The sequence below is a fragment of the Xylaria bambusicola genome (genome assembly GCF_022495145.1).
Source record: "Xylaria bambusicola strain CBS 139988 unplaced genomic scaffold F5B22scaffold_2, whole genome shotgun sequence".
Taxonomy (NCBI): Eukaryota; Fungi; Ascomycota; class Sordariomycetes; order Xylariales; family Xylariaceae; genus Xylaria; species Xylaria bambusicola.
In genome coordinates, this window is record NW_025953555.1 from 929401 (window position 1) to 944549 (window position 15149).

At 48.1% G+C, this 15149-nt stretch overlaps 6 protein-coding genes and 1 non-coding gene across 7 annotated transcripts; 2 read left to right on the plus strand and 5 right to left on the minus strand.

Annotated features, from left to right (window-relative positions):
• F5B22DRAFT_632898 (uncharacterized protein) lies at window positions 1–1216 on the minus strand (the record flags this gene model as incomplete). The annotated part of the gene is made up of 2 exons (XM_047976759.1): window positions 1–51; window positions 224–1216. 2 exons carry the CDS (start codon window positions 1214–1216, stop codon window positions 1–3), a joined length of 1044 nt encoding a protein of 347 aa, XP_047835774.1.
• Window positions 1217–1609: 393 nt separating this feature from the next.
• Window positions 1610–4637, plus strand: F5B22DRAFT_641559 (uncharacterized protein; the record flags this gene model as incomplete). Its single annotated transcript, XM_047978003.1, has 3 exons — window positions 1610–2734; window positions 2865–3402; window positions 3451–4637. 3 exons carry the CDS (start codon window positions 1610–1612, stop codon window positions 4635–4637), a joined length of 2850 nt encoding a protein of 949 aa, XP_047835775.1.
• A 357-nt stretch (window positions 4638–4994) lies between these two features.
• Window positions 4995–5728, minus strand: F5B22DRAFT_641560 (uncharacterized protein; the record flags this gene model as incomplete). The annotated part of the gene is made up of 2 exons (XM_047978004.1): window positions 4995–5578; window positions 5701–5728. The coding sequence occupies 2 exons, from the start codon at window positions 5726–5728 to the stop codon at window positions 4995–4997; spliced, it is 612 nt and encodes a 203-aa protein (XP_047835776.1).
• Window positions 5729–6265: 537 nt separating this feature from the next.
• Window positions 6266–8897, minus strand: F5B22DRAFT_585669 (uncharacterized protein). The gene is made up of 2 exons (XM_047973511.1): window positions 8792–8897; window positions 6266–8733 (listed from the first exon to the last, which is right to left on the minus strand). The coding sequence occupies exon 2, from the start codon at window positions 8603–8605 to the stop codon at window positions 6476–6478; it is 2130 nt and encodes a 709-aa protein (XP_047835777.1). The 5' UTR covers window positions 8606–8733; window positions 8792–8897; the 3' UTR covers window positions 6266–6475.
• A 22-nt stretch (window positions 8898–8919) lies between these two features.
• On the minus strand, window positions 8920–9052 carry F5B22DRAFT_t15. The gene has a single exon. It is a non-coding gene; the product is annotated as a tRNA-Ser (tRNA).
• Window positions 9053–9227: 175 nt separating this feature from the next.
• On the minus strand, window positions 9228–11654 carry F5B22DRAFT_157035 (major facilitator superfamily domain-containing protein). Its single transcript, XM_047969208.1, has 9 exons — window positions 11024–11654; window positions 10736–10962; window positions 10615–10634; window positions 10419–10559; window positions 10289–10362; window positions 10071–10198; window positions 9583–10017; window positions 9365–9515; window positions 9228–9305 (listed from the first exon to the last, which is right to left on the minus strand). Exons 1-9 carry the CDS (start codon window positions 11276–11278, stop codon window positions 9270–9272), a joined length of 1467 nt encoding a protein of 488 aa, XP_047835778.1. The 5' UTR covers window positions 11279–11654; the 3' UTR covers window positions 9228–9269.
• Window positions 11655–12869: 1215 nt separating this feature from the next.
• F5B22DRAFT_641563 (uncharacterized protein) lies at window positions 12870–14620 on the plus strand (the record flags this gene model as incomplete). Its single annotated transcript, XM_047978005.1, has 3 exons — window positions 12870–13490; window positions 13544–14083; window positions 14165–14620. The coding sequence occupies 3 exons, from the start codon at window positions 12870–12872 to the stop codon at window positions 14618–14620; spliced, it is 1617 nt and encodes a 538-aa protein (XP_047835779.1).
• Between the last annotated feature and the right edge of the window lie 529 nt (window positions 14621–15149).

A 15149-nucleotide genomic window follows, 5' to 3' on the forward strand; every position in this document is an offset into this window, starting at 1 on the left:
TCATGCTGAACAATACTTAGGCAGTGTGTTTTGCGCATTTGGTTCGGAGCACTGCGATGTCATAAGTCAGCGTTTTACTTTAGTATCACAAAGGTAGGCAAGATAGACGCGCCAGTTCGGAACCTATCATGGAACTGAAGAGCGATGATACTGGAAGCTTGTCGTCTTGTCTTGTACCCCGACTCCCAATGTGCCCGAGAGCACACTCTTCACCTGTACTTACCGCTTGTGCCAGAGCAAGGTCATATTGCTTGATAGAATAATTCATAGAGACCATCGCAAATGGAAGGTTGAGGAGTGATAGGAAAGCAACAACAACCGCGACCCAGAAGGTGACAAAAGGTAAGAGATTCCTTCCATCTTTCTCTAGGACCAGCTGCTTCAGTCCCTTTGGCTCTTCATTCATGACCTCGACCAGCTCAGCAATGCGCTCTCTCCAAACTTTGAAGTTCCCTATATCAAGGCATATGTCCCTGGATCTGGAGCAGTAGCCGAGACCTTGAAATTCCTTGCCATTCTGGGCTAGAAATTTAGTAGTCAGACGATCATTGAGAGGGAAGAGTAAATTGAGTGTGTCGATAGCCTCCTCTAGGACTAGTCGTGGTATGATCGGTGACTCTGAGTTGCGGAGATGATTCCAGAGGAATAACTTGTGCTCATAAACCATCACTATCTTGGATTTCCAACTAATGTGTAAATGCTCGCTGATGTTTGACGTCCAGAATACTTTAAAACCTCTATGAGTACAGAGGTAGCCCAAAGAGAGGGCTGGGTCAATCCGACCTGTGACCGCACGACGGCTGTCAACGGCAAAATGGTTCTCAATTGCTTCTCCCAGTGAAGTAAGGTCATCCCAGTCAATCGTAAATGACCCGACGCGTGATATAGATTCTCGTCCCTGTCCAACCCGAATGTCCAGGTTCAACATCATTCGGAGTGTTCGCTCACTGTAGCTCAATACAGTCGCTTCAGATGACGGTCTAGAGAGTTTGGTTCTGACAGCAGCGATGTAGCTAGATCTGGAGACTAACGTGTGCTCCTTTGACATCAGCTCATCTATGATAGAGAGAATGATAGCGCAATCGTCGCGGCCCTCTCGGCAAGTCTGACTCTCAAAATACCTTTGCATACCTGCATAAACATTTCGAAAATATTCTTCCTTTGTTAGATTGGGCCATATCGAACGACATATCTGATTGTATTCCTCTCTCAGCATGGTGTGTATGTTTCGTTGGGAGGATGAGGAACTTCACTGCTAGATCTTGAAAGATGGTCGCCAACGGTTCGTGGCAGAATATCATGTATCTTAGAGTCCAAGTGAATGAAGATGATAAATAGCATAACACAGTGGAAGGATTTGACCCTCGTGTATAAATATATTCTGCGTAGTATCGTTCAGTATCCATGCGACGTTAGCATAGCCCCTGGCTGGTAGGCTGCCTCCTTTCATAACCCCGCATCCTCTTACTACCTAGTTGCCTCAGCTCAAATCTCACACAAGCACTTCACCGTCAATAAGGTTAAAATGATAAAAGTTCGGAAGTTCAGGAAGTTTTATGATTTTTGAGGATACATTTCAAATGTCGAGTTCGTAATAATTTCACGCACAATGGCCCCAGCCGACCCTCCGACAACCCTACCACCTCTCACTCGAATCAGCTCCAACAGGGAAGACGAAACTCCTGCAGCCCAAGCTTTCCCACCATCGTCATCTTGGAAGAGCAAATTTCAGAAGCATGTGAACTCGTGGTTACAGCCAGGCAGTAACGAGCCACATGTTGAAGATGCTCAGTCCCTCACGTTTAGTAGATGCCCAAGTTCTGCCACTGCAACGACGAGAAGCGCACATGTCTTCTCGGAATTCAGGCGCAGGCTTAACAATACGGCCACTTCCTCGAGCCAATCCCGGCCCCTGCAGTCAGAGTCTTTAGGTTCCCTCACTTCGGCTTCTATTTTCAGTAGAAAATCGTATCCATCAATATTCAGCAATGGCACTGATGCAACATCAATATCGGGTACTTTTGCGACCTGCGGAGTGACATGCTCTGTGGATAGTCCCTCTGTTAGGCTGTATAAACCTTTGAAGACCAGCCTGATAATATATGTGGCTCGCGATGATATTGAAATACCTCTGGATGTGTTGGAACAATGGGAGACCACCGACTTGGGCAGGCTTAGAACAGACCTGAGCGAGGTGATCATGGAGATCTACCGTAAAGGCATCGATCGTGAGTCAAGAAGACACAGGACTTCGTTAGGCATCCCTCAAGGAGTTCATGAATACGACGTTGTGTTAGAGCTTCGTATGTCAGGCCGAGCGCCGCGCGATGCTAATCAAGTTGCCATCCGGCCCAGCATTTGGATCATATGTGGTAGCACTTGGGCATGCAAAGATATAATGACTGCTATGGAGCATATTACGTGGCTGACGCTGCCAGTAGAAGTTCACGAGGGTCGCGTACCGATTCCATCGGGGGCTGAAGGGAAAGTTGATGTCAAAAAGTTGGACCTAGCCAACGGGTGTCATCTTGGAAACGGCGTAATACTTTATATCCACATCGAGGACTCTCTGGCGGATAGTACGTCATGTGGACTCCTCTGCTGCGCGACAATAAAAGATGGCGATAATTACTTGCATCGCTTCAGTCGCATTGGCGGCCTCGTCCTAGCTACTAATACCCTCAAGTCTTCTCAATATGGTGTCTCAACCGCTCATGGGATGCTAGATTATCCAGTGAGTATTTCTTAGTCTTATTACATTCATCACCTCTTCGTCTCTTAATTGACTACGGCTGAGAGTTCTATAATCCATATACATCATTCAGCCATCCGTGTGGTATGTTTACTGAGAAAATTTGTTACAGTGGTGGCACAGGCAGCTAAGAAAGAGGGATTCGTTAACCACATGGGATTGCCAAAGTGCTGCAAGTACAAGTGATGGGGTCGATGATGCTGATAGAGACATAAATCCACACTCTCCTATTTTCTCGGACGACAACGAACCTAGGGAAGGGTATCGAGACCCTCAACTCGTACCACGCTGGAGAAATGTTACTCGCCATGGTTTCCTCAGTTTCATGGGAACTTCAGTGGCGACAGAGGACCAGTTGCCGCTGCATAATGATCAAGCGAGTCAGACAGATCACGCAATGATAGATTTAGGATATCCACAAGACACTAGCTCCTCGTGGGATAATAAATATCGCCCTAGAAGAACACCGTCGGAGGGCTTTATCGACGTCACGACGTACACGAGCAACAGAGATCTCACTAAGGGCGAGGTCAGCATTCTCTGTCAAGCAGATTCGCCCGTAGCTGGGCAATTGGTACCTGCATCTATCTGCCTTGCTATGGGCGGTAGGATGTTCACACTACGGAAGCTAAGGACACCGGCTCCTCTTGGTATGTCCCTCGACTCATGCGTGCGACATTGACTTACTCAATGAATAGCACGTGGTGTCTCAGGAAGCTGGGTTACTAGAGGCACAGATTTGTGCGGTATGGTTATTGCTGTTTCAAACCCTGAACCATACGTTTATATGACAACGGCTGAAGATCTCATGTACAATCTTGAAGCCAGCAGTCCTTCAATCGAGACCATCGAAGTTTTTAAATCCCACAGCAGAAAAGCGATGCGTGATTTAGACAAAGCTGTTATGCAGATGAGCTCCTCGCAGAATGAAGGGGGCGAATTAATGGCGCCCGTTGCGTCTTTACGGGCCTCAACCAGCGAGCAGCGTCCAGTTAATAGTACGAGAAGAAGCCTGAGTTCAAGAGTCAGGAGTCTCCGCGGCCTTGTGAGCGACGATCTATACCGCAGAAACGGTCTTAAGCTTCAACGCACGCGATCCCTATTTAGCGTGCTGTCGAACAGGTTCAGTAGCAAGGTTGAAGAGATCATCCAGCCGGCACACCAGGTCGGCACCAAAAGCAGCGTCAAGCATATACCTGAAGCAAAGAAACTAAACAGGGATTGCCATATAATCAATCATCATCCTGTTCACGCCAAAATAGGGTACATACGTAAATCGCGGTCGCCCCTAGAGCCAATCTCTGAGATCGTTGTATTAGGAAACAATATGATTTCAGATTCCGAGTACGTCTTTATGAAATCAACGGCACGCATACCAAACACTACCTTCCAACATGGAGACATCCGGTTGATTCCACCGGCTGCACTAGAACCAAACTTGGATGTCAATCTGGAATGTGACGAGTACGAGACCGCTCTACGCAGAACGGCTCATGACTGGTTAGACGGCAGTTATGAAAGCCAGCAGGAACAGCAAATCGACGAGATAGAAGAACTGCTTGACTGGTGGGAGTCATTTGAGCGCTCTGGGCTAATCACAAAGCTACCAGACGAAGAGACTCCGCGTCCGAAGAGCGCCACGAGCGATGATTTCCCTGGTATTTCGTATAGTGATACGACTTCAGAGGGTTCGATAAGCTCGTGCCAGATATGGGCCAAACAGGTGGACTCGGCTGCATATAGATGCTTGCTGAACCGTTCATATGAACTCAAGAATGCCAAGCGAATCTCAACAGGTGCATTGTCTGAAGATAATTTGAATCTGGGTGGACTCGCTGGATTTATAGGTACTTCTGAAGAGGCGTGTGAAGTTGACTGTGTCTAAGGCAAGGCAACATGGCTCTAAATAGCTACCGCATGCCTTTAAATGAAGCAATTAACTTATAAAATTGCCTTTCTAAGGTTAAATGGGGTTAGATTACAAGCCTTGAAGCGCGAATGCAAGTATCCCGTTCAAAGCTCTAACAACATCGAGCCAAATGAGCTGAAATGTGCCCGAAGTTGTAAACCTATATGAACTGTCAAGATTCCCAGTTCTGCTCTAGAAGAATTCGACTGGCTACATGGAATGAATATACACACGACGATCCTTCCCAGACTACTCAGAAAAGCAGCGCAGAATGGACATCACCATGAGAGATAAGAACGCCGATAAGAAAGTCTATGAAGCAGCGTATCCCAATCAAGTGGCTGACGCAACTAGACTCATATAAATACCCCAAAGCAAACCTACAAAGTTGAAGAACACCATCCTGCGCTCAACAGGGATACAGCTGTAGGCTATGATGGACGCCAAGGGCCAAATCTTGTAGCCCGCAATGATAACGGGGATTGTCTCGGTACAGATGTTGTGGCCGATGACGGAGACGGACTGCCTCTTGAGTAAGCCCATGAGGACGAAGAAAACGACTGTATTGACGAGGGCGCCAAGCGTGATACAGTCGATGAAGCACTTGGTAAATGTGTTCTTGAGGTTGAGACTAGGTTTCGGCTCGGGGCCGACGCCGGCTTTCAGGGCTGTCTCTATCGTCTGCCTCTCAAGGTCGCGCGCATTATCGCTGCCGGCACTGGGGCGCCTGTGCTCGTATGTCGGGAACGTACACTCGAGCAGCTCCTGCCACATGTAGTTCGGAGGGGTGACGATGAATGTAACGGTCATGAAACGCAGGAACATGGCAACGTCGAAGGAAAAGGAGCGCTCGTCCTGGTACGCTTCAAGGACCTGGGAAAGGAAGTTTGACGCACCCGATAGGGCGACGGATGCCACTGTTAATACTTCATTTAGCCATCGCCATTGCGAATATGAGCTATCAGGTTGTCGATGACACAGGAAGCTTCTAAACAAGCCGATGCGACAAAAGCATCGAATCCCTGCCAGGACGACTTACAGGTAGCTTTCACCATAGGGGACGGCATCGTGACAGGCTGAAAGAGCGACGTAAGGGTATATAAAAACATTTGTCGTACTTGGGCGAACGAGGTTATCTAGCTAGGAATGGGTTCAGCCAGACCACTACGCACAAACAAGCCTGCCAAAGTGGCGATGACATGCGAAACGGAGCGAAATCGCATCGAGCTGTTGAACAGCGACAAACCAAAGTTCATATTGGGTATGAAATGGAGAGAGTGCAGGTGGTTGCACCGGGCAAGTCAGGAGGAGCCCAGGGTACTCGTGACCACCATCGGCAGCCACACTCCATAGCGCATACACAAGTAGGCAAACTGAGCTTGGCCATGGAGTAGGTATGGCAGTTCTGGCAGTTCTGGCGGTTTCAGCAGGGTCCACCGCGCGCATCCCACTGGTCTTCGCTTGCTTTTCAAGTTGAGTGCAATTTGTGTGAAACAATCGTTGCGCTTCGTGGCTTTATCAATGACTGCAACGTCGTTGATATCTGGCTACCTCATCAATATCCCAAAAAGGGAAAAAAAGAAAAAAGAAAACATCAATGACGGGCGGGAGGGGAAATGCGATCGAAGTTGTGTGAGCAAACACAGCTTGCCTACCCACCCACTGTTACAACGCTGTTTTATCTACTGTACTACCTCAGGCGTGTATATTTCACCTGACGGGAGTCGTTATACTTACTAACTTGTAACGCGGCCATAAAATATCGTGTTATTTCTATAGATATAGCTGTAGCCGGCATTCCCTATCGTCTATTTCTATTTGAGAGATTGCTTTTCGCTAGCACCCGATGCATTCTGTCTTTCATGTGTTGCTTGTTTGACTTCCCTTTCTTTTTCCATTTTCTCAATCTCGTCATTGGTGGCATCGAGGATTGCCTTTTCATCATTCCCTGATTGATACATACTGCCAGCCTCCTCACGCTTCTGTCTCTCTTCCTTCTCCTGTTCCTTGAGCCTCCGCTCTTCACGTGTAAGCTCTTTGATGTCAACATTCTCGAATCCGAGACGTCCGAGGATCGGTCCTGCCGCATGCCGATAAAGTGTGTGACCTTCGACGAGGTCACTGACATCTACATTCTCTATCCCCTTCACGGCAAGCATAGGCTGTAGTCCCGCAACACCAAATTGAATGCTGCTGGTTCGGTATAGAAAGGCAAGAATGTAATCCTTGGTGCTGAAGCCATTGATTACTCTCCCCGTTACAACAGTGCGTATTGCACGCCATTCTGAGGAACTGCTCGGCGTTGGCGCTCCCAGAAGTACCGCGTTCTCAACAAGCCCAAAAGCCCTCCTCCTGGCAAGCTCTTGTAAGCATACGTATATGACCCTGGCGCCTAGAGAGTAACCCAATAGGGTCACGGGCCTCTCGCCTTGGGCTTTATTGATGAGGGCATCGGCAAGAACTTCACCCGCCTTTTGTGCTCGCTGACTTGCTACACTCCAGGGGTTGTCAATGATTCGGCCAGCATTAGTCAAAGACATTGGCCAGAGGCCAGCCATCAATGCTGCAAAAACCGTCCGTTTGATGATCTCGGTCTTTGCGAATTTCCAGGCCAACGAGGTAATCAGCGTCCTCAAAGAGTTTCCAAGACTTTCCAATGCCTCGACCTCAAAACGTAAAGCAAAGGTTTCTAAACCATCACCTAGAACCGTCCACGGTAACACAATATCATCTGTGTCTCCCAACCAGCCAGAGATTCCAATGCCGACTCGAAGACGGTGAAGGCTAGCATCGTCCTTGCTTGACTCGTGAATGGGGATGAAAGCGAAGTCTTCAACATCTCTTGTATATTTTTCCATGGCCTGTGTCGACATACGGGCTCCATACGCGCCAAATAATCCGCCGACAAGCACGCTACTCCCAGCTAACGATCCAAGCAATCCTGCGGTAGCAGTAGCCCCGAGGCCGATACCACCCAGCACCGTACCTATTCCTGCAGCTAGAAACGGCGCCGCTAGTCCACCGGTGATGCCGATGAGAGCAGCGCCAGCAACACCGGCAGTTCCCATCTTCCATTTCCTAGCCATACTGTTATCCGCAGCCCTTTTCTTTGTTTCTTCGTCTGCTGACATATGCTTCGCTGCTGCTAGAAGACCTTGAGCGACCTGTGTCTCGTCTTTTGCGAGAATCGTGATAGATAGGCCTAAGGATGTCAAGCAGTAAAGTAGTAGTATGCGCGAATATGCGTTGTAGTGCTCCAGACTCAACATAAGCAGAAGCAACGAGTGCAATATCAAGGCCCTCCTGGATTCATCTAGGTCTCGTAGTGGCGTCTTTATGGGGGTATATATCTCTTTCAATACCTCATCCACCTTGGCGTCCTGCTCATCAGTTTTCAATCCAGCCGATGACGGCTTGTCATCCGACGTAGAAGTACCGGGCTTGGGGTGATGAGACTGCTCTTCGGCTTCTTTTCTCGCGTTGACTGCCTCGCCGACTCTCAGTATTACACTGTCACGCCAGTCATCGAAGAAATTGAGCGCAGCATTCTTGAGCTCTACTGTTGCTTCCTTTCTAACCTCGTCCTTCTGATTGGCAAGCTCGGATCTCTGTCTTTCGAGGGCTTCTTGCTTCTGTGCCTGCTCATCGGTATCGGCACCGGCGCCTTGTTCATACGCCTCGCTTCTCTGATCCCCTTCGTTTGGGTTGAAGGTATCAAGTAATCGTGTCCGCATACGCTCGGTGATGTCGCATACAAGCAAGGTGAACGCCTGGCGGTCTTCCACTGTCTCCAGTACCGTGGTCAGTGATGCACCCTCCTCTTGCTTGCTTGTATTTTGAGGCTTGCTGCGGAAAGTGTCACCGGCTTTTCGGAATACCGAGGCCATGTTGTTGTCTACGTCAAATCTTGATAGCTTTTGAGAATTGACTTTAGAAAGGGACATTGATTGAAAGATGAGTCCTCAAACGTTGTGCCTGTTGACTTAGCTACTTGCATGAACACGAGGAAGGAAGCGCAGCATACGTCATTCTCGATGCAGCAGGTAATAGTGTATACCTATGTAGGTTAGGGCTAGCACATTGTATCAATACCTAGGACGTCTTTAATGTGAGGATTGGTTCGTACCTACATACCTACATAAGTATATATCCATATTTAATGGGGTCTAACGAGTGCGGTCTGTCCCGGGAAATGTTAAAAAGCAAAAACACATAGTTAGGTAGTTTAGATACGGGAATCCGCAAAAGTAAACTCAATCTCCCCCGGAAAGACTCGAACTTTCAACCTCCTGATTAACAGTCACTACATATATGGTTAGATTAGTTTATCAACAGTGTCTAAACCTCGGGGTTTCAACTTACGACGCGCTAGCCAATTGCGCCACGGAGGACGGATAGTTACCTAATCGTAGACAAAGTCTTCTTATGCACAGCAATGATGTGGGTGCCAGGTGGATTACTATACATCTAACATCGCGTTTCCAGCTTCTGCAATATACAATATTCATCTATATTTCTAGTTAATATAGTTATATACTCATGATCCACGATGCCAACACGGAGTCCCAGTAGCATTCAATCACACACGCTACTGATCCATTTCTAGTACTAATACGTATAGCGGAAGCCGGGTTGGAAACCCTCCTATTCTTAAGTCAGCATGCGTATCACATACGATTAGAAGTTAGACAACGACCACTTACATCTTCAGCTTCGAGTTCTTTCTCGCCTCTATCTGCCTTTTTATTGTCAAGGTAGAATGACAAAGTGCAGACGCCAACGACGAGAATGTTTAACACACACACAGCAATACAAGCCCAGAGTCCCGGCCGGTAATCTGGCTTATCCTCCGCTCTATTGGTCGTCAGCGATGATTTTCATCGGCCTGAAGTAGGCCGAATCGAGCCTCTCTCTAGCTTACCTAAACACCAAACTTCCAGCAATACCACCGATTCCGCCGAAGCCGACCCAAGTCGCACTGGCAAAAGCACGCTTCCACTGTCCACGGATGTTGGTAGCCTGGTACGCCAGAGACGCCGGTACGTTGGAGTTTGCTCCTGCGACGAGGAGGAATGAACCGAAGTACCTGACTTTCGCGTCTGGATGCCAGCCGAGCAGAGGCAGTCCAATGAGCGAAACAACCATGTTGATGACAACAATGGGTCCACGCATGCGATACTTATCTCCTAGCCAGCCCATAGCATACATGAAAAGTCCTGCGAAGGCATAGGGTGGCGCAACAAGGGCCTGAGATGCGCCCACGTCGAAGCCAAGGTTCTCGTTAAGAATGATGGGTAGGAAAAATGCCAGAGCATAAGTCACGGTTGTACTTCCGAATGCGATCACACCGTAAGCCCTGAATGATATGTATCAGTACTAGCCACGGTCTTCAAGCTTTTGTAACCATACCAGAGTCTCCAGTCAAGCCCAGCCCTGAGAAAGTGACCGAGCCGAAACTTAGGTGTCTCAGCATCGCCACGGTCAGCATTTACACGGTTAACAACCCAGGCACGTTCCTGCTCGGACAAAAATTTCCACTTCGAGGTTGGTCGTTAGCGATGGTTTAATGTGTAATAGATTTCCCTGCTGGGGGTATCAATAAGTGGAAATCCAGGAAAATTACTAACGTTCTTGCGATCGGAATCTGGAAAGTCTACTAAGAGCCAATATCCGGCTATGCCGAGAAGGACAGTGAGAATGCCTTTTAACGGTGAGCCCCAGGTCATGAATTATGTCAGGGTCCGGGTAATAATCTACCTTCGATTACGAAAATCCATCGCCAACCTCTGAGCCCGCCAGCACCCTCAAGGTGGGTGATACCAAAAGCGATGATGCCTGAGAAAGCGGAAGTCACTGAGCCAATCAGATAAAACAATCCATAACGTCGGCCCAGTTCATCTAGTATCCTCGTTAGCTATCACAGGGTTGTTGTTTTCGAGCGCTGAGACCATACATCTTGTATACCACGTTGATCTGCAGTGATGTTAGCTTAATGAATCTGGCCAAAGCACGGAAACAGAAGCAAGCTCGTGAGCTGAACTCATGACGAGAATAGGATGCGGTGTGTATCTTACAGCAAATATACTGCGCTTGGGAAGAACCCAGCCTCCAAAATACCTATCAAAACCCTCAGAGCCGTAAGTGCACCGAACGTCTGTACGAAGCCCATTCCAAGCATAACGGCGCCCCAGGCGGCAGTAATAAAGGCTATGTGGATGCGGGGACCAAGTTTGCGGACGAGCACGGTCGACGTAGGCTGGAACACGATGTAGGTAGGGAAGAAGGCCAGAGTAGCAATCGACTAAACCTCAATGTTAGCACTACTACCAGAATCTAGAACAAGCAAAGTAGTCTTCACTTACGTATCGATTGCCAGTGAGAACCAGGTCCTGGGCGAGGCCGGCGATAGCAGCAAGCGAGATATTCGTTCGGTCTATGAGACTGATGCAGTACATAAAACCTATAGTTACCAGTAGTCTACGATCAATTCTGTGGATAATCTTCTTTCCTTCGCTTTCGGTAAGCTCAATTACTTCATCTGATGCGACCTGCCGACCCGTTTCGAGTTTCTCGATCTGGTCGAAGGCGTAGGCGCCTTTGTCACTATCATTGTCCATGGTGAAGTCTGTAGCACCACCACAACCAGTGATTTATGAAGCTAGGTGAATAAAGCTTTAAAACCTCATGGGATATAAAACGATACGTAGTGTGAAAGAAGAGGGTAGCTTAGCAGTAGTAGGTTGACTTAAAGGCGGTTGACAACGGTGTCTCACTTCATACCCCAGCCTCGGTCAATCACGATCCTAGTGTAGCACTTCTCTGCTACTACTTATACTCTACTCGTACACCTGATTTTACCAACCACCGGGGTAGCAGACTCAATACCCTGCTCGTGTATGACCAAGGATAGTTCTTCCCCGCATCCGCTTGGCGAAGTGTGTCTTGTCGATCACAAGGTCATAACAGCAGGGCGTGATACGTGACTAGCGGCTAACGCACCCATCAAAGTATGAAGCGGTGACCTGGCAAGAGTTTTGATGTTTGTTAATGTAGTGTTCCGTTGTAGGTTCAATATAATATTCAAATCAGTGCCGATTTTTAGACAACTATCTTGAGTTTCACACAGATGGAAACTCCCGACTCCCTCTGCTAGACCGAGCAAGTGTATGTAGAATAAGGCGAATAGAGGGCATGTATATGCTGCGTTGCTACCGTAGCTCCTTGGTTCTTGGAAGAGCACTGGCCTAGAACACAATAACGGCCATGTCTCCAATCCGAGTTAGATGAAAAGGTCGGCGTATCCGCATTCATCGCCTATTGGATTCCAGCCGTCGTAAAGCTAGGCCAGATAAGACTGCTTCCGCAATACATGTCGTCGTTACCCCACGTTTTGAACAAGGTTAGCTGGCTTAGTCTACCCCAGACTCCTCTCGGCTCTTACAATGTAACGCTGGGCAAGGAAAAGCTACTGCGGGGTTAATCGCAACATCTATCTACCGGTACCTTAACATAGGAAGCTTACAAAAATATGGCTGATATATTGTCTGGTATCTGGAATGAGAAGGCTACAGAGAAGGTCACAATGGAGTTTTCGTAGACTTCCCTCCCCTCATTCCAAGAGATTCATGGGTTCTAGCCTCAGTGCGGCGATCAATAGACTGCCAATGTAAATAGGTACCTAAGAGCATTGTATGTAGATCACTGCCGTTCCTGGTACTGAGTCCTCCAGTCGAGGGTTCTAATTAATGTACGTAGTACTGATGGTGCTTTTGGCCGCATGCACCGATATTTGTCAACTTGCAAAATATGCATCCGAGTATACAATTGATATTATCGCCGATGATTCATTGCGAAAATGACCGAATGGTTCCATATACTTAATAGGGAGTGGCTGTTACGCAGAGCCTCAGATTAAAACGTGTATCAGGCGATAAAGCTGTTCTAAAGACGTGTAACGGTGTGTTGTGGAGTTGAATATTGGAACTTTAGGTAAATCGATGTGAACAGTCTGCCAACCTGCTCATCATTCATCTACACTATCCAAATATCCTTGTATCGGGTCTTGGCAAGCATCGCTTATTTCTCGGTACCAATTATCAACGATTCTTATTGGGTAGATACACAAATGCTCTAGTCGTCATTCCAGAGCTTCGCCGTCAGGATCACAACTATCGTCTCATACCATCAAGGATCCTAGAAAACGCCAAGATGCCAACCGATAATGGGGTTGAGGTAAAACAGTCCCAGATGCCTGATGCCGGCAAGGGATTATATGCCCAAGTCGCCTTCTCGCCGGGCGAGATAGTTGCCTCTGTGGACAGACCACTTGTAACAGAACTTGAGGCTGACCGGATGCTTGATACCTGTGCTTGGTGTTGTCAGCGCGCCGCGACAGATCCTATAGAACGGAAAACGGCAGCGTCCATGGGTCTTCCCCACGGGTTTACTGAGGTCAAAAGCTGCACTGGCTGTCGCAAGGTTGCGTATTGTTCTAGGGCGTGCCAATCTAAGGCCTGGAAGCGCGAACATAAGTATGAGTGCAAAGTCATCAGTGTAGAAGACCTCCCCCCTCTACCTCCTGGTGTCCGTGGTGCCATCAAGATCATAGGTCGCTCGAAAGCGGACCCCGACAACGAAGTCATGCATACGCACAAGATCATTAATTTTTGGCCTGCTGGAGATCCCAACGCCATGCTCGAAATTCACAGGCTGGACAAGAAGAGATTTGACGATTTTCAGGTCCTTGGACATGCTGCTTGGATTTACAGTGGAAAGCCTCAAGCCGACAGATTGGACCTCAAATCTATTTCCAGAAAGGTGGTGTCTAATGTGCGTCCCACGTTAGGTTGCCCACCAAGCATTCATTTCACTGACCGGGCTAGATCATGAGCAATGCCATTATTTTGTCATCCGTCTTTGATGGAGTTCCTCTAGGAATTGCGTTCGATCCGCTGATCTCCAGTGCAAACCATTCCTGCGACCCAAATGCAGTGTTGGTCTTTAACCAGCCACGGCATGAAATCCGAGCTTTGAGGAAGATCAAGGCTGGCGAGGAAATCCTCATCAGTTACGTAGAGGCCACTAATCCCTTCAATGTGAGGCAGATGCAGCTGAAAGAAAACTATCTCTTCACCTGTCAATGCACAAGATGCCTGAAGGGCGGTAACCTGGAAACAGATAAATTCCTTGTGAATGCTGAGGATCTTGAGAATGAGTACCGCAAATTAGCAGATAAATTGGTCAATCGTCACGAGACGAAACTTTCAAAGTTCTTGTTGTCTGATAATGACAATGAAGCCCAAAAACGACTAGCTGCTATGGAGGCCGAAGCGTATAGTGTACTGGAGAATGACCAAGCGGGCACCGGTGAAACGAAAGAGGCAATAGAAATGTGTATTGGGTCGAAAATGTGGTCTTGGACGGTAAGTTGATTATACCTTGCTTTGGAGCCCTCCACACACACACTCACAAAGCTCATACTCTCTGACTCCTGGATCATATAGCGCCAGCCTATTCCACAACTTTGTCGTCGTCTTGCCACACAGTATCTTCAGTCCGGGCTCATCTACGAGGCATTCAGGATCGGCGTCAAATTACATATAGAGATACTTCCTGCACTGTACCCGCAAGAGTTTCACCCAGATCGCGTGATAAATGCATGGGCTGTATCAACTTTAATTAATGTGCTGTGTGGCGCTGCACACGAAGAGCTCTACGAGGAACTTGCCAAGGGCGGTGTACAGCTGAGGGTGCTCTATTTTGGCTTCCTTTTCTATCTTCATGACCATACGCCTCGAATATTTCGTTCCGACAGCCCCTTCGCCAGGGTCATCGAGATCACCTATACGCAGATCATGGCGGGCGTGACGTATTCCGAAGCAGAGTTGAAGGAGAAAGTCCAGGCCGCTTGGCCAGCATTGGAAGCCCTAGCCAACAATGTCTCCATCTCAAATTTCTAGTCATGCCACTTTGAGCGAGAATGCGCACTTTCATCCGCGATAAACAATAATCAAAGTCTAATCTCAAACCTGGATAGAGCGCTCCGTCGGGTTGAGTACTTTTCTACGATGAATTGCAATGAAAATTTCCATTGCCCACGTGGGGGATATTCCTGCGAGTATTTTTGAGGCTTTTTGACAGAATCAATAATCTCCTCGGACCCTATCTCTGGATGTACTAGTCATAGCATCTCCGATGGAAAAGTCCGAAGATGAGGATCTTAGTTCAAAGATAGACATACGTGTGTTACTGGTTTCTTTGGTCATTGGAACGCCTTCCGACTCATTGTCAGAGAATATAGGTGTACATCCTAACAGATCAGGAAAGAGATAGCGAAAGAAAATTTCTATCACCAATGCGCTGGGAATGTTGATGAGAACGCTAACGCTGATGCTGATGCTGAAGAAACAACGCCGGGGGGGGGGGGGGGGGGGGGGGGGGGGGGGGGGGGGGGGGGGGGGGGGGGGGGGGGGGGGGGGGGGGGCGGGA